Below are 23,001 nucleotides of genomic sequence, written 5' to 3'. Positions count from 1 at the left end.
TGTTTATCTGGGTTGATTAGTTCGCTTATTAATATTTAATTGACGTGTTACAAAGATCGAGGGTTTACTATGAACACACATTCACGCGCAGACACAAGGAATGTTTAATCAATAGCGATATTTTATTAAGCACACAAACAATAAACAGAAAACAGAAAAGTCACAAAGTAAATCTCTTAGTCTCTAAGCACAAACACAATTCAAAACTCTCACTACACTCATGCTGGCGCATTACACTCTCATTAAACTCTCACACACAAAGCAGCACTTCAGCAAGCAAGCTGTGACGTAGCTAGTAACTTCCTCACACACACACACACACACACACGGCCACATACAAACTGAAATGATGCAGACAATCTTAGAATAGATCACATTAAGCTTATTAATGGTATATAGATTCAGGATATGTCAAGTTTACTTTTAAAGAAATTCTTCAAACAACAATATGAGGTAGATTACTTCTAGTTATTTCATCGAGTTTCACTAAAAGTTATTTCACACGCAAAGTGTGCAAACTAAATAATTAACAGTTCAATTCTATGTGAATGTGTTACAATTAATTAATTTAGTTCCATGACAGGAAAATGCAACTGGAATTATACTCAACGGTTCCTTGAAGCTCAGACTTTTGGTCCGCTGGTTTGGAAACTCAGTCTGTTGAAGTGCCCAGTACAAAAACTCTCCTCTCTGCAACAAAGTCTTCAATCCCACGTTGGATCAAACTCGGTAACAAAGCTTTCAATTCACTACAGAATCAACAAACAGCTGCAGCAAGGTCTCCAGTCCTCGGTATGGTATCCACAGAAGCACCCGTCCGCTCTGTCCTCTTTGCTGAATCTTGAGCTGCGCAGGTAGCAGGGCACAGTTTCTTTTGGATACTGTGGTTTCAGGTGTACAGCAGACCCAGACTGGTTAGTCTGATAACAGTCTCTGTAAGTTTTACGGCAGTCCTCCAGCAGGGCCTCAGTCTCGTTGCTTGTGGTCGTGGACTCGCTTGCAGCTCGGTTCCTCTTCTTGATTCTGTTTTCAGGCAGAGTCCTGGAGTTGCAGCTTTGCTTTTCAGAGTGACAGCACCTTGTTTATCATTCGGTGTGGAGCAACATGTTTAGCTTTGCTTGGATATTTATAGTCTGTTTCACTCTGCTAAATAGCCACTTTCATGAGATCATTTGTGTATCGTGCCTTTTTTTAAACTCCCAGTCCTTTGATGTTTTAATGTCCTTTTCTACGGGGACATCGCTAGTTCATGTCTGCCTTGCGTCAAAATGCTTGTTGCGGCACGTGTGAAGTATCTGTCCATAATTCAACTGTCCGCTCAGCCTAATCCAGTCCAGGCACCACTCCTCTAATCAGTAGCTCACATAGTTCAGTCTGTCTGCAAGCCAGAGGCCCCTTCTCAAGACACAGCAGCTTGCCTTGATTCTCAAGACACACAGTTTCATTAGTGAATGCAGTTCCACCTCTACTGCATGCTCATGTATTATTATCATATTCAGGAATATGTCCCACAGCGGGGTGTACCCTGGCGGAGGGGCTCAAACCGATTTTACCTCAATTACTTATTCAATTTGTCTTAATTGCTATCTGTGCCGTGTTTACCCGCTGTTTGTGTACCAAAATCCATCGCAATAGACTTTGAATTCGAGAATTCACCCCTGTCTCCCTGAGTCCTGCTTCATAAAACCTGACAAAAACCTTCCAGTATAATTTCAATATCTGCTCCTCACTTTGCAGGCTGTAGATAATTATCAAACAACCTTCAAGAACACAATACTTGATTCCCAGAATCGATCCTGTTGTGATAGCAGAGATACAGCTGGGGTGTGATAATCACCCTACAGCACAAAGCAGGGGCGCTGGGATACATGCAGTTGTGTTCATTTTACGATAGCTTGTAAATATGAGTTTATAATAAATTGTAATATCTCTGAGTATCTCCGCAGGATAACACAGTACAAATATCATGATATGCATCAGAAAATATAAAGGACAGTAAACACACGCATTCTACAGTGAATGAAAGAGAAAAGCAACGACCTTTCTCACAATAGTATATACTGTACATATTTCAAAGTGATATGGATTTGACAGTGCTAAACAATGTCATAAGGCTCCTGTCTTTCTCTACTGGAAACTTTGATTAATGGCTGTTTTTATTTTATTTACTGTCGTTCAAACAAGGCGCTTCCTCCCTGTTAATGGCCATTGGGAATTTGAATAACAAGCTGACATTGATATGCTGATATCCAAATGCATTCATTTTTCAGCAGGCTTTTTAATATTCTTTATTTTATTAGACACCTGCTGTTTTGAATACCATGTGTGTGTGTGTGTGTGTGTGTGTGTGAGTGTGTGTGTGTATGTCAGTGTGTGTGTGAGTGTTTGTGTGTCAGTGTGAGTGAGTGTGTTGGTGTGTGTGTGTGTGTGTGTCAGTGTGAGTGAGTGTGTTGGTGTGTGTGTCAGTGTGTGTGTGTGCGTCAGTGTGTGTGTGTGTGTGTTTGTGTAAGTGTGTGTGTGTCAGTGTGTCTCAGCGTGTGTGTCAGTGTGTGTGTGTGTGAGTGTGAGTGTGTGTGTGTGTCAGTGGGTGAGTGTCTCAGCGTGTGTGTCAGTGTGTGTGTGTGTGTGTGTGTGTTTGTGTGTCAGCGCTGTCAGATTTACGTGATGAGATCAAATGCGCTGATCCTCGATTTCTTAAAAATGTTTCTTCAGAAGGTCGCGTCAAATGAAACTGTCCTGAACTGTCGGCGTCTCGTCTATAAAACAATAACATCCAATAATCCATTCGAATCGGATGTGTTCTGATCCGGGGCTGAATCTGTTACAATGAAACACGACCCGATCAAATGCATACGAGTGTCAATCATCTGGAAGAATGTGTTCATTTGAGTGACGTGTCAGTTTATTGGATGCTGAGCTTCAGGGGGAGGGAGGGGGCGTGGTTTAGGATGCGCTGATTGAAGTCAATAGAAAAAAAAAAAAAAACACACGCGGTAAAAATAAACAAAAAATAATCAAACCGCGAAAGACAACATTTACCCGCGAGACGCTCTCAAAACAAGCCACTTTGAAACTGTTCTCTGTAAAAGGAAGCGTTTCTGCTGTTATTTTATTTATTTATTTATGTCTCTTCAATTTCAGGCTTGTTTGTATATTTGCTTCAGAGACGGTAAGATATTAAAGTTTTCAATGAGGCAGTTGATATTTTTTCGAGGCGACTCGTAGAGCACAGACGCGCCGGATGAGGAGGCAATTACTTTGAATAATCCTGTGAATTGTTTTGGCGTCAGATAAATGAATCCTCATCCTCATCCTCATCCTCATCAGTTCAATCAGGGGTGGCTGTTTCCAGACTTGACCCTTGACCGCTGTGACTTGAAACTTGACAAAAATAGATATATTACAACAAACAGTTCTAGTGAATGTCCACACGATGGCAGCATTGTATAAGGAATAGCGAGAGCTGCGTTCCGCCCGTCTCCATGAAGTCCAGGAAGCCCCGAGACCCGACACCTCCCCATGTGAGTTTAATTATTTATTCTTAAAACCAATACTATTTTAATCCACAGCAGGGACTGATAAAACAGCCTTTGTACAGCAGTTGCCCTGCGGTGTGCAGGTCAGGGAGCTGTGTGGGTGCTGGAGTGCGCTGCAGAGCAGATTTCCACTCGATCACACAAGGGAATATAAAGAATGCCGTGTTCAGAGCTGACTCTGCGATTTAGTGTGTGGAGAGATTGAAACCAATGAAGCTGTTTTAAAAAAAAAGTAAAGAAAATGCACGTGGTCTTTAACTCGCTCTTTTTTACAAACAAAAATTCAAAAATAAAAGCGTGAATGACGCTTATTTCCCTGCAAGCCCTTGTCTTTAACCACGGGAGGACACAGCCTCTCACGGGGGTTTGAAACCGCACATCACTTTGCGCGGATCCTTACTCATGTCTGTCCCACAGGAGTTCCCTGGCTGTAGTTTATGTGGCTGTTCTTTGAGCTCATGCAGTGTTATAGGAGTGTGCAGAGCTGCTAGGCTGTGATGGTTGATTCTAGTGTGTGCAGAGCTGCTGGTCTGTGATGGTTGATTCTAGTGTGTGATGGTTGATTCTAGTGTGTGCAGAGCTGGTAGTCTGTGATGGTTGATTCGAGTGTGTGCAGAGCTGCTAGTCTGTGATGGTTGATTCTAGTGTGTGCAGAGCTGCTAGTCTGTGATAGTTGATTCGAGTGTGTGCAGAGCTGCTAGTCTGTGATGGTTGATTCTAGTGTGTGCAGAGCTGCTAGTCTGTGATGGTTGATTCTAGTGTGTGCAGAGCTGCTAGTCTGTGATGGTTGATTCTAGTGTGTGCAGAGCTGCTAGTCTGTGATGGTTGATTCTAGTGTGTGCAGAGCTGCTAGTCTGTGAAGGTTGAGTCTAGTGTGTGCAGAGCTGCTAGTCTGTGATGGTTGATTCTAGTGTGTGCAGAGCTGCTAGTCTGTGATGGTTGATTCGAGTGTGTGCAGAGCTGCTAGTCTGTGATGGTTGATTCTAGTGAGTGCAGAGCTGCTAGTCTGTGATGGTTGAGTCTAGTGTGTGCAGAGCTGCTAGTCTGTGATGGTTGATTCTAGTGTGTGCAGAGCTGCTAGTCTGTGATGGTTGATTCGAGTGTGTGCAGAGCTGCTAGTCTGTGATGGTTGATTCTAGTGAGTGCAGAGCTGCTAGTCTGTGATGGTTGATTCGAGTGTGTGCAGAGCTGCTAGTCTGTGATGGTTGATTCTAGTGTGTGCAGAGCTGCTAGTCTGTGATGGTTGATTCTAGTGTGTGCAGAGCTGCTAGTCTGTGATGGTTGATTCTAGTGTGTGCAGAGCTGCTAGTCTGTGATGGTTGATTCTAGTGTGTGCAGAGCTGCTAGTCTGTGATGGTTGATTCTAGTGTGTGCAGAGCTGCTAGTCTGTGATGGTTGATTCTAGTGTGTGCAGAGCTGCTAGTCTGTGATGGTTGATTCTAGTGTGTGCAGAGCTGCTAGTCTGTGATGGTTGATTCTAGTGTGTGCAGAGCTGCTAGTCTGTGATGGTTGATTCTAGTGTGTGCAGAGCTGCTAGTCTGTGATGGTTGATTCTAGTGTGGTCCTTGTTTCTTTACTGCACAGTACTGTTATTTTGGTACTGCGTCAGTGATTTGGAGAAAAAGAACGTCTTATTTAGTTTTTCAGGGCAAATCGGGTAACCCTAACGACATGAACAGTGCGAGAAACTCAAGCTCTAATATAACTTTGGTCAGACACCAAAATCCAAGCAGAACAACTGGACAAAACATACAAAAAGATCATAGGTTTTTTTTACCTGTTAAGTGCTGTTGTAACTGTTAGTATTAACCTGTATGTTTAAAGTTCAAAATGAATCATTCAAAATGAAACATAATCTTAATTGATACAAAATTGTTTAAAATACAATGCTCCCATGGCACTCAATTAGCAACACAGACGTTTCCAAAAACGAACCCAGCATTTGAGTAACTGTGATAACAAGAAGCGGTCGGGATGATTTTTAATAGCATGAAAAGATAAGGGGCCGGTCTAAAGAAAGAGAAAGAAAAATGACATTTGAAGCGCTGTACTCTTTAACAACGGACTTGTTTCAATTGTGTTGCAGAGGAGAAACCCAGCTAACTGAGGAACGAGTGATTCAGTAGAGAGAGGCATGGAACCGACTCCAAGGAGAAGAAGGAGTAAAGAGAATGACCCTCCTGATATGTCACAAGAGCCTGCCAGGTACTGAAAGTCTTTTCTTATTAGTTCACGGTGCGGCGGCATGCTGAATAATACCTTTACTAAGAAGCTGTTCAGGAATCCAAATCACTGAGCTGAGTCTCAAGCCCAGGGTTAGAGTCCAGACCTCTCTGCTTTACAATGCTTCCCTATGCTTTACCAGACCTCTCTGTGCTTTACAATGCTTCCCTATGCTTTACCAGACCTCTCTGTGCTTTACAATGCTTCCCTATGCTTTACCAGACCTCTCTGTGCTTTACAATGCTTCCCTATGCTTTACCAGAACTCTCTGTGCTTTCTCATTCCCCTCTTTCTTTCTCATTCTCATTTCAAAAACCGTGTTAATGAGTATTAAGAAATAGGAAAAAGTCACAATTAATCAAATTATTTATTTTATTAAATCACATTACTAAAATCTGAAAAAATAAATTAGAACAAACATTTTATAGAAATCAAAAAACAAAAACACACACACAATAAAGCAAACTTAAGCTCACTTTTTTAAAAACTGTTACAGCACTGACTATTGGATGCCATTTTCTAAAATATATATAAAACATAACAATTCTTAAAAAATAAATTAAATACAGTTACTTCCCATGAAATCCATTTGTTGCTAAAAACAAATAATTCACCTCGTTTCGCTCTGCAGGTGGCGCCGTTTTACCCCCTAACTTTCATCCAAACTTGTGTCAGATTGAACATTCCCTTCACCCGAGGAGTGGAGAGGACAGACAGGGAGTTCAATACAAAGGGTTTCTTACAACACAAAACAGTCTAGTTCAGCTGGCAGATTGTTACAGTGGAATCATAACAATGAAGACAAAACCCAGGATAGAGCGGCTCAGTGAATGTGGTTTGGAATCTGTGCAGGAGGGTCATTGTGTCAGAGACGCCATAAAAGGACAGCGTGCCGGCATTAAAGTCCAGATACACTCCTATTCTGGGGGAGTGGGGGGCAGTTATTGCAGTTTGATTGTTATTGTGCCAGGCAGTGTAACTGGAATCAGAGCAGAACAAACTCCAGGACTTCTCATTGCATCCAAGGAGACAGGAATCATCCCCTCCTTTCCTGCTGATTCCTTTATATGTGACTCCTATAGAAGCCCCTCCCCCACTGCACTCAATCTCCCAGTAACAGCGAGTCCCAGACAAACCCTCTCTGCAAAGCACTTGGTACCGGCTGTCAAATCTCTCTGAGTGATCAGGATATCTCTGGGTCTCTCCCCTCAGTGTCACCTTTCTGTTCCCTTCAGACAGACAGAGGTTTCTATGCGCTGTGTTGGGGTCCAGTGTGAGCTGACAGGAATCTGATTGAAGAGAAGAGGACGGGTAGAGGAGAGACGGTTAGAAAAGTCAAATCACTGAGAAAATCAACAGTCATTGTCTGCTGCATCCTCACATCCTGTTTATGGAAGGTGTGTGTGTTGTTTTAATTATTTTTTTTTAATACATTTTGACCACTTTTTTAAAACTTTTAAATTGCATTTTCTGCCTCAAGATGGCTTCCCGCGGACCGGCATGGACCTCTCAGAACTACATTTCCCATCATCCTCCTGCTCACTGGTAATTCCATCTCAATTACATATGTGAGCAGGAGGATGATGGGAAATGTAGTTCTGAGAGGCCCATGCAGTTACATGTGAAGCCATCTATAAGTATAAAAAAAGTGGTCAAAATGTAAAAAAAAATAAAAATAATTAAAACAATCCACACACCTCACGTAAACAGCTGTAGCAACACATGGGAACCTGCAACACAATAAAATACAAAGGTCCTTATGAACCCTTTAAACCCTCTTGCTGTTTGATTGTTTTGTTCATTATAATTCCTCGATCTTATCAAACTTCTTCAATTGGAACTAATCAAATGCAGCTCTGCATACAATTACAGTTCACTTAATGTTCCTACAGGGTATGTGTTTCCATTTTACCCACTCAGACCCCTTGCTTACTAAATATCTTCAATAGAATATCTGTCTAATATTTTAATGAGCAATCCATCCCACAAGTGCAGTGATACTGCAATATACATTTACTACCAGCACAGGATGACTGGGAGGGATAGCTGTTCATTTTACCCCACAACTGGTTTCACATGCATTGTACATGTATTAAAAGATGGCATGATTATCTATTCAGGGATACCAAGATATTTAGGGAGAGAAAGGTCTGAGTGGAAAAACAGGCAACAAATGCCCCTCCCCCAGTCATTCTGCATGTATTCATCTGTCCCAATACTTGTTGGAGAGGAGTGTAGATTAATGGCTTCACAATTACTAATAAATAATAATAATTGCTGCCCTCAAGCTCCACCCCTCCCTGTTCTGTAGTGTTAGCTCTTCTCACAATGGAGTGACACATCTTTCAATCAAATGTTTCAGTGAAAACAGACTTACATTTTAAAAACTCAGCTCTGTTCCTTGGCTCTGGAGCCTGCAGACTGTAAACTGCAACTTCATTCACTGGGCAGAAAAAAAGAGAGAGAGAAATAGAATTGAAACATGTGGATTAATACACAACACACACAAGACTCCAAACAGCAATCTGAAAAGAAACAAGGCTTATTCACGGCATTTCAGGGTGTAAAAATCTGTACTTCAAGATGTTCACGATTACAATGAATATGTATTCCTTCTGTATTGGTGCAGCAGCCAAAGTCAATGTGAACACGTCTGCCACTGCACTAGAGTCTTGTGTTCCTTCCTCTCCATCACATACCTTTAACCAACAGTACGGTGTCCATATTAGGACCCCCTTGTGCATCAAACATACAACAGTCATTGTCTGCTCTATCCTCACATCACTTCCTCCTCTCTGCTTCATCAGTCCGTTCCATCCTCCATTCTCCCTCCTACCACCTCCCTGCTCCCTCCTGCATGCACCCTTCTCCCTCCAGTCTGCTTCATCACTCCCTGCTCCGTCCTCCCTGCTCCCTTCTCCCTGATCCCTCCTCCATGTTGCCTCCTCCCACTTATGTGATCCCTCCTCCTTGCTCACTCTTTCATGCTCCCTCCTCCCTGCTGTCACTTCCAGTCTTCATGCTCCCTTCTCTCTGCTCCCACATCCCTGTTGCCTCTTTTCTGTCTCCTCCCTGATCAATCCTTCATGCTCCCTCCTCTCTCTTCCACCCTCTCCTCCATGCTCCCTGCTTAATTCTCTCTTCTCCGTCCATGCTCCCTCTCCAATGCTCCCTGCTCTGCCCTCCCTGCTCCCTCCTACCTGCTGCCTCCCACTCCTCCCTGCTGTCTCCTCCCTCCTCCATCCTCCCTGCTGCAATATTCATATAGCCAACAATCTGCAAGAGGTCTTTATTAATGTCTTGCAAGTCCTGTCCCTCCTCAAGTCATGGTCTATTTGAGAAATCTCTACCAAAGGAATCTATTTCACACCAACCTGTTGTGGTTATTTTGATTAATTCCCCCTTGCAGAAGTCCTCAATATGGTCTTTAAGTTCAGATACAGCTTTCCTCACAGCCTCAAAAGAGATGTCTGTATTGACAGTAACGCTGGGTAAGCCTCCAGCTTCAGGAGGGGCACAGAGAGACTGGAAATTCTACAACAGGAAAGCAGAGAAAAGGAGTTTTCAGTGAAACAGAATGGGGTCCAAAACATTCATGGGGAAAAGCAAGGATTCATTCAATTGGAGAGGTCTGTCTGAAACCGTCCCAGTTATGGACTTGAGATTTTCTAACAAGCAGTGATGTTACCTGTAGAAAATGGATGTGATCCTCTGTCTCTGAAAGCTGTTTCAGCTCAGCGTTTCTCCACCTTAGCTCAGCAATCTCCTGCTCCAGTTTCTTCATGCGTCCTTCAGCCTGATTCACTGCAGCCTTCTCATTAGCTCCAATCAGCTCAATAACCTCAGTGTGGATCTTCTCAATGGATCGGATCAGCTCAGTAAAGATCTTCTCACTTTCCTTTATTTCTATGCATGCAGATCTCTGAGTGAAAGAACATAGTAGAGGAGACATGGTTAGAACTGATATCAAAAACACATCAGGCATAGACTCTCTTAGGAGGCTGTGTGGTCCAGTGGTTAAAGAAACAGACTTGTAACCAGGAGGTCCCTGGTTCAAATCCCACCTCAGCCACTGACTCATTGTGTGACTCTGAGCAAGTCACTTCACCTCCTTGTGCTCCGTCTTTCGGGTGAGATGTAGGTGTAAGTGACTCTGCAGCTGATGCATAGTTCACACACCCTAGTCTCTGTAAGTCGCCTTGGATAAAGGCGTCTGCTAAATAAACACATAATAATAGACAGTAAACTTCTGTAGATGTGTTCCAGTCAATCTGTTAATAATAATAATAATAATAATAATAATTATAATAATAATAACCCCCTCTTGTCAATACCCACTTTCAGTGACTCCACAGCCTGTTTCAGCTCCTCAATTTCTTTCAGTCTCTCCTGGATTCTCTGTTGTATTTCTGACTGTGTCTCTCCCAGCTGCTTCTGTGTAGAAACACAGTGACATTTCTGATGGGGTATTGAGTGATATCCTGTCACACCCAACACAGGCCTGTTTAAGTATGTTATTGAAACTGACAGAATAATTTAGTTTATATATATTATCTATTTTCGTGTCCCCTTACCTCTTTACAATGTTTGCAATAATTTTCAGTGATTCTCGAATATATTTTGCTCTTCAGTTCTAGTTGCACGCCATAGACATCTGCAGCACAGGCTAGATCAGACAACATGTGTGTATAGTAGTAAGATACAACACCATCTAGTGCACAGCTGCCAGTAACACAAAAGAACACTTGATCCACAGGAGCTGTCCACTAGATGGTACTGTTTCATACTAGTAACAGTGAATGATGGCTGATCTAGCATGTGTCACATGTTTGTTTTGTGAAGCACCTAGGAAACTGAAGCAGCTTTCTCTTTAATAGATATTTAGGGCTTCTGATTTCTGTTTTTAATTGATAAACACAGATAAAACAGCCCTGATACAAAACAATGAAATCAGTGTATACCCAATAAACACTGGAAAAACACTGGACATGGTTACTCAATTCACGTTGATTTCATCCCTTTCCATTTGAAAAAATACAATAAAATAACCTAAAACCTAAAAAGGAATAACAAAATAACAGCCTTTCCCAGCGCAGTCGGGCAATGAACCTCCTTCCTGACTTGAATCTATCATTGATTCATTCTGAATACTTTAAACTGAGTGGCAGCACATTCCTGCATTTGTATTGGAGGATTGCACACGCTTGTGAGATTTAAAACGAGATTACAATTAGAAACGGAGGGTTGTTCTTGCTCGTGGGATTTAAAGCTATATTACAGTTCAATAGGGAGGATTCACACACTCGTGGAATTTAAAACAGAATTGAAAATTGTGAAGAAATGTAAAAAATGCCGAAACACACAAAATCCCCAGAAGAATGAACCCGTGAGCAGAAGGACTTCACTGTGGAAGAGAGCAAAGGAAAGAGGGGACTAGTAGGGTGAGCGAAAGAAATTGTAGATTTCAACAAACAAATTCTCAAATAGGTTATTAAATTTCGTTTTTAACTAACTTAAACATATCTGTTTTAATCATGTAAATGTGTTTTAACACACCAAATTCAGCTACTTTTCTGCCTGGCGGCCATCTTGGATTTGAGTTATGCCCTCTACTGACTTTGAGCTTTCATAATTAAAAAGATGAACACTTTACCAATAAAAACAGTTCTTCTCAGCTAGATGGTGGTTATAAATTGAAAGATCAAACGTTTTAAGTGTACAAGCAAATCTCTCAAAAACACACCCCTCACTGTGGGCAGACTGGCAAGAACGGCATGGCACGGGCACAGCAGCTCTGCCAGTGCAGATAGATGCGTATGTGTCACTTTTAAAGGCACGGGCACAGCAGCTCTGCCAGTGCAGATAGATGCGTATGTGTCACTTTTAAAGGCACGGGCACAGCAGCTCTGCCAGTGCAGATAGATGTGTATGTGTCACTTTTAAAGGCATGGGTTTTGTTTACTATATATATCAAAACACAATTATTAAAGTCTTGTTTAAAATGTGATGTATTAGTTTATTAAGAAGATATTATGATCCCTGTGCTGCAGTCATTGTTACAATATATTAAAAAGGCCCTGCATCATAGAGGCAGCACTGGGTGAAGCTCGCTTCGTCCTCCGGCTGCAGCACCAATTTTCCAAGCGAGGATCATATTTCCACCACATCACTACAAACACAAACATGGCTGGCTCTTGGTTTAATGAAATTAATAAACACCGAAAAACAGAAGACCTGCGAATATTGAATATCATATTAATCTTGTATATTGAATATCATATTAATCTTGTATATTGTGTATCATATTAATCTTGTATATTGTATATCTTATTAATCTTGTATATTGTATATCTTATTAATCTTGTACATTGTATATCATATTAATCTTGTATATTGCATATTATATTAATCTTGTATATTGAATATCATATTAATCTTGTATATTGTATATCATATTAATCTTGTATATTGTATATCATATTAATCTTGGTCTTTTCTGCTTTTTTTAATTAGGTGCTTGACTTTGCTGGGAATGCTATTTTTAAACAGTTTTACCAATTAAACTATAATATCTTAAACAATGAAACTGATATATGAGTTAATTAAGTTGCAAGATACATATTAAAAACACTAGGAATATAAATCATGCTAATTTTACACTACAAATTCCAATGCACCACAAAACAGCTGAACAAATCCTTCTTACCCTGTGAGGCAGGGCTGAGGTCCTGCACGTGTAAATAGTGTGTTTTGTTTAATTGTAATTAATGTTTTTGGTAATCAAGTTTGTGCTAGATATGGCAGGGCATATTCAAATCCAGGTGTGGAATGTGTCCAGGTGTTAATTGATTAATTGATGATCTCTTAGCCCTGGCCACATGCCTTTAAAAAGGGTCTGAAAAGCCAGTTTCTTGGTTCTACAAGCAGGGATACAGACTGTCTGAGAAGGAGAGTGTTGCTGTAGGATCCTCACGACTGCGTGTGTTAACCAGGGTGAGAAAAACACAAGAGGAAAAATGTATCTCGGATCACTGTGTGAGTTAACCAGGATCGCTAGCACTGGAAGGAATAGGGAACAAGTTTAGGGGATTTTAATCCCTCCCAAGTCTAGAGAGGAGGTGTCAGGGAGACTGTTCCTGGAGCGGGACCTCCTTTCTTGTTTGGTCAACTTTTATTTTCTAGTTGTTTTCGAGCAATGTTTTGTTTTGAATGTTTTGTGTTTTTTGTATCAAAGAAAACCTCCTGTGTCTCTCCTGTCAATCAGCGACAACCACACCCATAACAACACCCCTGTTACACCCTGAAATACATGTTAGTACATCATAGTTTAGATAGAGCAATTAAAAAACTAGGGCTCTTTAAATAGCTCTTAATATACAATTAAAATCTGATCTGATGTGAAACTGTATAACCTAGTAAACAGACATGTTAAATATCCCTGGGAATTCTTATCTTCTAGGATAGCTACAAGGAAATGGTTCAAACCCTTACCTGTTCCACACACCTTTCTTTCTTAGCTGAGACTGTATCATGGCTCTTGTGTTCATCTTGTGTACACAACATGCAAATACACGTCTGATCGGTTCTACAGAAGACCTCCAAAACCTTTTGGTGTTCAGCACAAAGCTTCTGCTCCAGATCTCCAATTGCATTGATCAGCTTGTGCCTCTTTAATGGAGTAACCTCACTGTGTGGCTTGACGTGTGTTTCACAGTAAGAGGCCAGGCACGTCAAACAGGATTTCACAGCTTTGAACTTTCTCCCAGTGCAGAAATCACACGGCACATCTCCAGGTCCAGCATAACTTTGAGCAGGAGGAGGATTGAGTCCTGTCTTCTTTAATTTCTCCACAACTTCAGCCAGCATGGTGTTTCTGCACAGATCAGGCCTTGGGGTAAAGGTCTTTCTGCACTGGGGGCAGCTGTAGACACCTGTATGATCAGTCTGATCCCAGCAGTTCTTAATACACCCCATACAGTAACTGTGTCCACATGGAATAGCGACTGGGTCCTTCAATAGCTCCAGACACACTGAACAGCTAAACTGGTCATGCGCTACCAGAATATTCGCTTCTGCTATTCTTGCTGCAATGAGACAGAGACATGCTGTCAGTTAACTGCCCAGTGTAACCATGTTAAATACAAGAAAGCAAGAGATTCATATCATTACAGTTCTGTTAAAAAGCTGAAACAAGATTTTTTGCCGCACCCCAAAGCCAGTTTGTGATGGCTTTCATGATGTTGTTTGTGTCTCAGGGTAACCCACGCGGCACAAAAAATAAATAAATAAATAAATAAATAAATAAATAAATAAAAAGAAAGCCTGTCTGATTACTGTGGCAGAGTGAGAACGCACAGGAGCTTTTTGGAATTGTATTTTGTAAATTGTCAAATACCGTATTACAGTGCTTTGTTTTGCAATAATGTTCACTGATTTTATTAGTATAGTATACATGTCGATACTTTGATGTTTTAGACCAACGTTTCTCAAATGGGGCATCAGTGTGATTTTGTCCGGCCACAGCAGCCCCCAGCAACTCCTCTCTAAAGTGTGATTCACACAGGACTAAAAACCAGGCGTCCTCAGAGTGGGTCAAAAGCAGAGGACGTCTAGAAACCTCCCAGACGTGGATTAATTTTCATCCAAGAAAGCTGGTAAATTCAAAATGAAACGCTATGTTGTGGCCACAGAAGGCACTTTTATGCATGTTTTCTAAACAATAAACGGGGTGTAAATAACTTATTTCATTTTGTACCTTCTTATCCAAAGGCTATAAGAACCATTTCGTTCTTTGAGTGATATGCATTTCCAAACATATCTTAAAATGCACTGTTAATTAAAAGAAAAAAAATGTTTAAGAGTTGACAGTTATGTTTTGTATTTTCTCAGGTCATATCGTACTAATCTGAATATTATATTTTGGTTTATTGTGAAGGCTGCTGTTGATTTGAGACTAATACCCTGGAAATGCTGTATCAATTCTAACATAACACTGACACAGGAGTAAAAAGACCAGACGTCTTAGAAAATGATCTGGGATAAAAGAAAAGGACGGTTCGCATGGGACTAAACTTTACAGACGCTGGTAAAAATTCCCAAACCACCTGTTTATGTGGTGATTTTTAGTGCCGTGCAAAATCGGGCTACAGTGCAGTAAAAATGAGCTTTAAAAAAAAAAAAAATCACCACAACCACTGTGTTTAGTGATTTATAGCAGCAGAGCTCCATTTCAATTTTTTTTTCATTTTAAAAGATCACTTTAACATTTTGGTCCTCATGCACTAAACAGCGGTAACGTGTTTTGCGTTAAGCCCCTTTCCTGTGTGTATTCAGGAGTGGCAGGCGACCCTACCCTGCGTGCGCAATGAATCGTGTGGAAATGGGTATCACGTGGTGTCATTTAAATACAATGAATAATGTTAATGCATGGAAATGTATTTAAATTGTTTCCCCTTAGACCGCGGGGGAGGTGTTTGTTATACTAACCATATTCACTTAAGCGCGGTACCTTCACTAAATGTCTCAAGGTGTGTTAACAGAACCGCGTTTGGAAACCCGGCGATTTCAACTAAACCACAACATAAATAGAGTGGCTCACTACCAGTGCAGATCACGAAACAAGACACATCCGCAACACACATACAAGCACACACACCCAGACACATCCACAACACACATACAAGCACACACACACCCAGACACATCCACAACACACATACAAACACACACACACACACACACACACACCCAGACACATCCACAACACACATACAAGAACACACACACCCAGACACATCCACAACACACATACAAGCACACACACACCCAGACACATCCACAACACACATACAAGCACACACACACCCAGACACATCCACAACACACATACAAGCACACACACACATACACACATCCACAACACACATACAAGCACACACACACACACAAGACACATCCACAAGCACAAACACACACAAGAGACATCCACAACACACATACAAGAACACACACACCCAGACACATCCACAACACACATACAAGAACACACACACCCAGACACATCCACAACACACATACAAGCACACACACACACACACACAAGACACATCCACAACACACATACAAGCACACACACACACACACACAAGACACATCCACAACACACATACAAGCACACACACACGACACATCCACAACACACATACAAACACACACACACACACAAGACACATCCACAACACACATACAAGCACACACACACATCCACAACACACACAAGACACATCCACAACACACATACAAGCACACACAAACATCCACAACACACATACAAGCACACACACACACACACACACCTCAAACAGTGAATTACAGGACCAAATCAGATATGTATGACAATGCACTATACTAATATACTACAACATACACTTCTTAGTAGCAAATAATAATGATGATTAATAATAATAATAATAATAATAATAATAATAATAATCATCATCAAATTAAATCAGGTTAACATTACTATTGCAGGCATTACTGTAGATTAATTCTGGTTTCTGAATATATGAGATATCGGGAAATACACAAGAAACACTTAATTATTGGAAGAAAAAAACATTGTGTGAAAGTACATCTGTCCTCTGTACCAAATGAATATTATTGATTGATGTATGTATTCATTCATTCATTCATTCATTAATTTGCTGCTTTGAAATAAAAATGCATTTTAATCTAATTGATCTCGTTTACGTGTATAAATGGAGAATAGGGTTCTATTGTATTTCGAGTTGGATATCTCATACAGAGGCATCTTAACTTGTTGTGAATTGGCACTCTGTTTAGCCCATACTGCAGGTTTCCCAACCCTGGTCCTGGAGACCCCCTGTGTCTGCTGCTTTTCATTACAACCGAGCTCTCAATTACTTAACTAGACCCTTCATTGAACTATTCATTAGCTTAATTAGACCTTTTTATAAGGAACTTGAAAATCGGCAACTTTTTAGGAGCTGAGAACAATTAGAAAGGTCTAATTAAGCATGAACATTATGAACATTATTAGTTCAATTAAGGGTTTGCGTAAGTAATTGAGAACTCAGTTGGAATGAAAACCAGCAGACACAGGGGTCCCCCAGGTCCAGGATTGGGAAAGCCTGGTACACACGGTCTGTTACATAAGAACATAACAACATAAGAAAGTTTACAAACGAGAGGAGGCCCCATTCAGCCCATCTTGCTCGTTTGGTTGTTAGTAGCTTATTGATCCCAGAATCTCATCAAGCAGCTTCTTGAAGGATCCCAGGGTGTCAGCTTCAACAACATTACTGGGGAGTTGGTTCCAGACCCTCACAATTCTCTGTGTAAAAAAGTGCCTCCTATTTTCTGTTCTGAATGCCCCTTTATCTAATCTCCATTTGTGACCCCTGGTCCTTTTTTCAGGTTGAAAAAGTCCCCATTACAAGGTGTATGCTAATTAGTAGGTTACTCCACTGTATTATTACATCTATTGAGTTTGGTGAATAAGGTGTTTATCACTGTATGAAACTGCGTGAAGTGATCTTCCTTTATCACTGTATGAAACTGCGTGAAGTGATCTTCCTTTATCACTGTATGAAACTGCGTGAAGTGATCTTCCTTTATCACTGTATGAAACTGCGTGAAGTGATCTTCCTTTATCACTGTATGAAACTGCGTGAAGTGATCTTCCTTTATCACTGTATGAAACTGCGTGAAGTGATCTTCCTTTATCACTGTATGAAACTGCGTGAAGTGATCTTCCTTTATCACTGTATAATGTCCAAAACACTGCCGTGTAGTGAATGAGGCACGAGTTAATTGAGTGATGTATTGATATTTTTTAGACATCAATAAACAGAAACGTTTTGCATTTTACAAGTCATCTGTTGAAACTGTATTTATTTACTTTGATAAACTTTTGATCAACTTTACTCCTGTTTGTTTTCCCTGATCTGAATTGCCCAGTTTGAATGTCTCCTCACCACTGTAACCCAGGCCTGAAGATAAAGCTCCTTTCACACTCTCAAGTGAGTCGCATCTTTTAACTCAGAGTTACTAAGTTACTGAATCCTGGAGGCGAGGAAGGAAGTCTCTGCCTGGAATCATAAAGGCCCCTGACCAGCAGGGGGCGCTGTTTCAGCTACACATCCAGATATGAGGATGTGATGCTGCAAGCCCCATCCCATAAACAATACAGCCTTGCTTGAGCCTATGTGAACATTAAAACGAGACACTTGTTTTAAAACAATGACCACATACCTATTGTGGCTGTAAACTGTGGATTTAACCAATGAACATCCCTGGCATAAACAAGAGAGAAAAATATAAAGAAAATAACAATCTACTCACCTGGTTCTTGTTCCTCTGTCTCTTCTTTGTTCTCTTCTGCATTCGCTTCACATCCAGACACTACACAAAAAAAGGAAATGTTTAAATCACACACAACTAATGATTCATGATTATATACATTCAACTAGTTAAGAGTAGAATGTATATCTAAACGAGGTGTGTAACAATTCATCATGTAGCGATGAATCAGGACACTTTCTTTACATGAGATATCGTATCATCATAGAGGTCTGTATCGTGCGTATCGTGATTCAAGACCAAAGCACAGCTCAGCTCACTGTAGTTCACAGAGTGGTTCTTGAATGAAGTGTTTGTTTTATAGTTGGTATGGATACATACTCTCCCTGTCTCATTTCATTTGTCTTCTAATAAAACAGTCACTTGTATATAAACTGTATATAAACAGAATACTGCATGAACTTTCACACAGTGCTGTGGCTATTTCACTGATGAGGATATCCATAAACATGTCGTCTGTATCCTCATTCATGGAATAGCAACCCTGTTCTGTACTCTGTGATCCTCCACGACTCTATCCTCTGCATTCTACTCTTCACTCACTGTTAGGAGGTATCATCTCATTACTGTTTCTTCGTCGAGGCTCTGGCTGTTTCTTCATTTCCTCTTCACACTTTTCCTTTGCCAAGATAAAACAAAACAACAAGGTTTCTTTCTCACTCATTTATTTTAAACAAAGTAACAAATAAATAAATAAAATAAAGTTTGCAAAAACAATCTAACACATTGGTTGATATTTCACGTTGTTTCGTTCAACATTGTGGCCACACGCTCACAGAGTTGGGGTCAATTGCTTTTTAAAAATGACAATTTTTTTTTTTTAAATGCTTTCCCAATTTCAATTCACGTTCCCTTTTAATCAATTCAATTTATGGCACATAAGCTTTATTGAGCAAACATACACAAACTCATCAGACACATGTAAGGCGTGTGTGTGTGTGTTCAATACAGCCTGTGCAATAAAAGGAATTTGAATTGATTTAAAGGGTTATTCAGAAGTGATTCGAGTCGGGGTCTGCAGTAGGGGGCTACAGTAAACCTGATTGAATACTAATATATGAATTACGCAGTTCAGAAATCGAAAGTAAACCGTGGCTATCCTGTGCATTTCCTGTATTTAGACAACCAAACACAATGTAATTGAGAATAAGATCTTTTTGGCCACAAATACTCTATTACAGCAGTAGCTCTACACAGAAAAAATGTGCTTCTGTTGTGTAATGATTGTGTGTCCAGGCGCTGTCAAACACTTCCTTTCACACAATGATCTGAACTTTCGCATTTCATATTTTACTACACCAAAAAGCTGAAAAAAAGGCATAGCAATTTTATGTATTTTTTTTAAAGACTTTTAAAAACTTTAAAAGAACCCTAAAGTTGCACAATATATACCACAGTATGAATTCGATGTATAATTTGCTCAAAACAACATGGGGCAGCAGTTTGTTAGAAAAATGGTATCGTGTAAAATAAATAAAGATCCGTTATATTGCTTAAAATACAGGCTATTGGTTAAGAGCAGAGATGAGTGGTTTATTTAGTTTTTACTGGAGCAATCTAGGTAAAGTACCTTGCTCAAGGGTACAGCAGCAGTGTCCCCCCACCTGGGATTGAACCCACAACCCTCCGGTCAAGAGTCCAGAGCCCTAACCACTACTCCACACTGCTGCCCATCTAAAAACATACGTTATTTGATGTTAAGTAAGCTTCCAATTAATGAAAATAACACGTGGAGTTTGTACAAAAAAATATTTATTCACTTATCTAAAAAAAAAGTTTGAATATTGTAAATAAAATTGAGATATTGAAACTTCTAGGCGTCGTTGACAGTTTCCTTCACATTATCAGAATACTGTATCGACTGAAATGATCTTCCTCAGACACTGCTAAGATTGCAAGTATCATTGCTTGGTTTAGACTACAATAAACTACAAAGTCGGAAGAATGTAGTACCTATCGGGGGGGCCAGCGGGACACACCAATCCTTCCCTGGGGCCTCGGCAGCACTGAGCAACATTACTGATTTGATGGGAAAAGTAATTGCATACAGAAAATAAATAGTGACGTTAACTTATTAGTGACTCAAACATAACAACAACACATTGTATTCATTATTGTTATTATTATACACGTGGTTGCTGCGCATGGTAGCCTATCTAAGCACCAATATACATTATAGCAAAGGTTCATTTACACTTTAATTCCATTCATTTTAGAGGCAAGTTTAAAATCCTGGTTCATGTTTATTGGGTTCCTCATAAACTTGCTCTATCTCGCTTCACTGGCTTGTGAAAATCAAAAAATTGAACTGCGTTGTTTTACTGAGTATATTATTTTTTTGCTTGTGTTTGAGAACGTGTGGCGCCTTGCGAGTATTAAGGCTGGTTTATACTTCTCTCGCAGACAAAAGCCGAACGTCAGCTGCAGACACTTCTACGGGTGAGCCAGAAGGACTGAAGCCCCTCCGAGCTGACGCAGCAAAGTGGTCGTAGCTGTCGGTCACACTTTCAGCCAGTCTGCGTTACTGTCGACTTGTGACTACGACTGCCAACAGGCTCCACAATCCCGCGACGCTTTGAGACGGGATTTTAAAATTGCCCGTCTCATGAATGAAGTGAATGTGTAAATTGGCTCTATATATATATATATATATTTTTAGCAGCAAACAAATAAAACTGTAGCCTATCTAAGCACCAATATTCATTATAGCAAAGGTTCATTTACACTTCAATTCCATTCATTTTAGAGGCAAGTTTAAAATCCTGGTTCATGTTTATTGGGTTCCTCATAAACTTGCTCTATCTCGCTTCACTGGCTTGTGAAAATCAAAAAATCGAACTGCGTTGTTTTACTAAGTATATTATTTTTTTGCTTGTGTGTTTGAGAACGTGTGGCGCCCTGCGAGTAACTGAAGTCACAGATAAACAAACCTGCCCAGTTCAGTTCTTCCTAGCAACCACTGATGCAAGCAAGGACCTGCTGTATCTTAAACGTGATTGGAGGATTTGTATATATGACTGTTTGCTTGTCTAACCGTCAGGATGTACCACTACCGGTTACAAACCTGTACAACTCTGTTTCCCCTGGCAACAGGCGACGCAAGGACTTTTCTTAAACGTGATTGGAGGCTGTTTTTCTTATATATATTTATGCTGAGTAGAGGGAGGACTCGTGTGTGGAGAGGAGAATTAAAAAAACAAAACGGAATATTGAGGCTAAAGTCCCAAATCTCTATACAAACCAACACAACCTACAGAATAGCCAATAGAATTCTATAGAATTTTAATCGACTAGACTACAAGTATTTAAATTATAACCTATATAAGGGTTTTTGACGTCTAAAAATAATGTGAAAACGTAAAAATATATTAATGCAGAAATGAGTGCAATAGATTTAACGAAAATACAAATATAAAGACGTGAAAAGTTGAAAAAAACGAACTTTATATTATATTATCTAACGCCTGGGTTCTCAGCTCAAACCGGGACATTCCTAAAACAATGTAATTCGTGCTTTGGTTAATTTTCACCAAATAAAAACGAGTTCCCGGATTAGAGAGGTGTGTTTTTAAAGATACTTTTAAAATGTAGGCTGAATACAATATGCAGAATACAAAATATATCTCGTTAGTTACAAACATTGGCTATTAAAAATGTAATGTCTGGAGGTTATACATGATGAAATATAGTCTTACGATTTAAGATGCAGCCCACACCAACTCAATTATTAAAAACTGCGCTTATCCCTCCTTCAGAATATTTACATGCTGTATATCATCTCTGTTGTAATTTATTTTATCAGGTGTGCTGTAACTGGAAAAGACATTCAGGGTTCAAAAACTGTGACACTAAAGTCGGCTCTTCCGTGTTTGTTCTCCATAGCCTTCTTTGTTTAAATTGTAACCATTTTTGTTTATCGATCATCATACAACATTAATACACCTTAAGTCTAAATCTACAACAGAAATAAGTTATTTGTGGTATTGTTTTTACCTTTAGTACGGGTTTATCTTCGCCGCGTCTTCTAATTGTACCTGTGTCGTTCCCAGTAATGATGAGGCGCGCCGCGTTTCTGATAAGCGAAAGTGAAAGTTTAAGAATGCTAAATGTATCACACCCAATGACGATCTAGGATAATTAAATGAGAACATTGCCAAAAATAATTAAGGTAATTTGGAGTTTAGTAAACCTAAACTGTGTCTCTAAATTGTAGGGGAATGAGAACTAATTGGCCTATAAAAGGAAAATAAATATTTTTGTAAGAATTGATGCAGCTGTTCAACTTTTAATACTGTAATAATTGTTAGTAAAAACAAACAAAAATAAATCTTATTTGGGGAAAAAACAGCAGTATTACCAGTATTATTGAGATCATGATAATTGAAATACGAATTACTGGTGTTTAGGGTTTGGTTCATTTATAAAGTCACCTGTTCGTATTGCAGTTGGTTTTCGGGATTGGTGTGCAGTAGTGGATAGGGTTGTTTCGGGGACTTTTATTCGATAAGCTTTATTGACAGCTAAATGTGTTGAGAGACAGGGAAGTGTTTATCAGCTAGCTGCAGTAATACAAATAAAAAATGATACATTGTAAAACGTCTGCGTCCAGCTCATTTATTCAAATAATATTCGAATAATTTACACCGCGTCCGTATTTTGCATGTTGATGATTTAGAAGGTGCACTTCAAGTTACACTAGTATCTGAACATTAATAGGCCTGAGCATGTGTTAAATGTTTCTAGTTTATCAAATAATTATGCCATTTAACTAAACTCATAGATTTAGTTTTGACATTCCAGAAGACACCACGGCCTGCTAGGACTGGAGTTGGGCACCACTGGAGTAAAAGTTTTGACAGCT

At 39.9% G+C, this 23,001-nt stretch overlaps 1 protein-coding gene across 1 annotated transcript; it reads right to left on the bottom strand.

Annotated features, from left to right (window-relative positions):
* Nucleotides 1-6,113: 6,113 nt before the first annotated feature.
* On the bottom strand, nucleotides 6,114-22,294 carry LOC117432641 (tripartite motif-containing protein 16-like). The gene is made up of 9 exons (XM_059016578.1): nucleotides 22,134-22,294; nucleotides 18,684-18,759; nucleotides 18,123-18,182; nucleotides 13,251-13,843; nucleotides 10,098-10,193; nucleotides 9,448-9,681; nucleotides 9,134-9,293; nucleotides 8,137-8,202; nucleotides 6,114-7,048 (listed from the first exon to the last, which is right to left on the bottom strand). The coding sequence occupies exons 2-9, from the start codon at nucleotides 18,739-18,741 to the stop codon at nucleotides 6,516-6,518; spliced, it is 1,800 nt and encodes a 599-aa protein (XP_058872561.1). The 5' UTR covers nucleotides 18,742-18,759; nucleotides 22,134-22,294; the 3' UTR covers nucleotides 6,114-6,515.
* Nucleotides 22,295-23,001: the final 707 nt, after the last annotated feature.

This window comes from Acipenser ruthenus, chromosome 53, assembly GCF_902713425.1.
Source record: "Acipenser ruthenus chromosome 53, fAciRut3.2 maternal haplotype, whole genome shotgun sequence".
In the NCBI taxonomy this organism is placed as follows: Eukaryota; Metazoa; Chordata; class Actinopteri; order Acipenseriformes; family Acipenseridae; genus Acipenser; species Acipenser ruthenus.
The sequence above is the reverse complement of the archived record's forward strand: the minus strand, read 5'-3'. Positions and strand labels throughout refer to the sequence as shown.

Coding starts and splice junctions, on each gene's coding strand:
- LOC117432641 (XM_059016578.1), bottom strand. CDS start 18,741: ATGAAGAAACAGCCAGAGCCTCGACGAAGAAACAGTAATGAGATGATA. Junction 10,194..13,250: donor AAGAAAGGTGTGTGGAACAG/GTAAGGGTTTGA, acceptor GTTTCTACACAG/AAGCAGCTGGGAGAGACACA. Junction 9,294..9,447: donor ATCACATCCATTTTCTACAG/GTAACATCACTG, acceptor TTCCTGTTGTAG/AATTTCCAGTCTCTCTGTGC.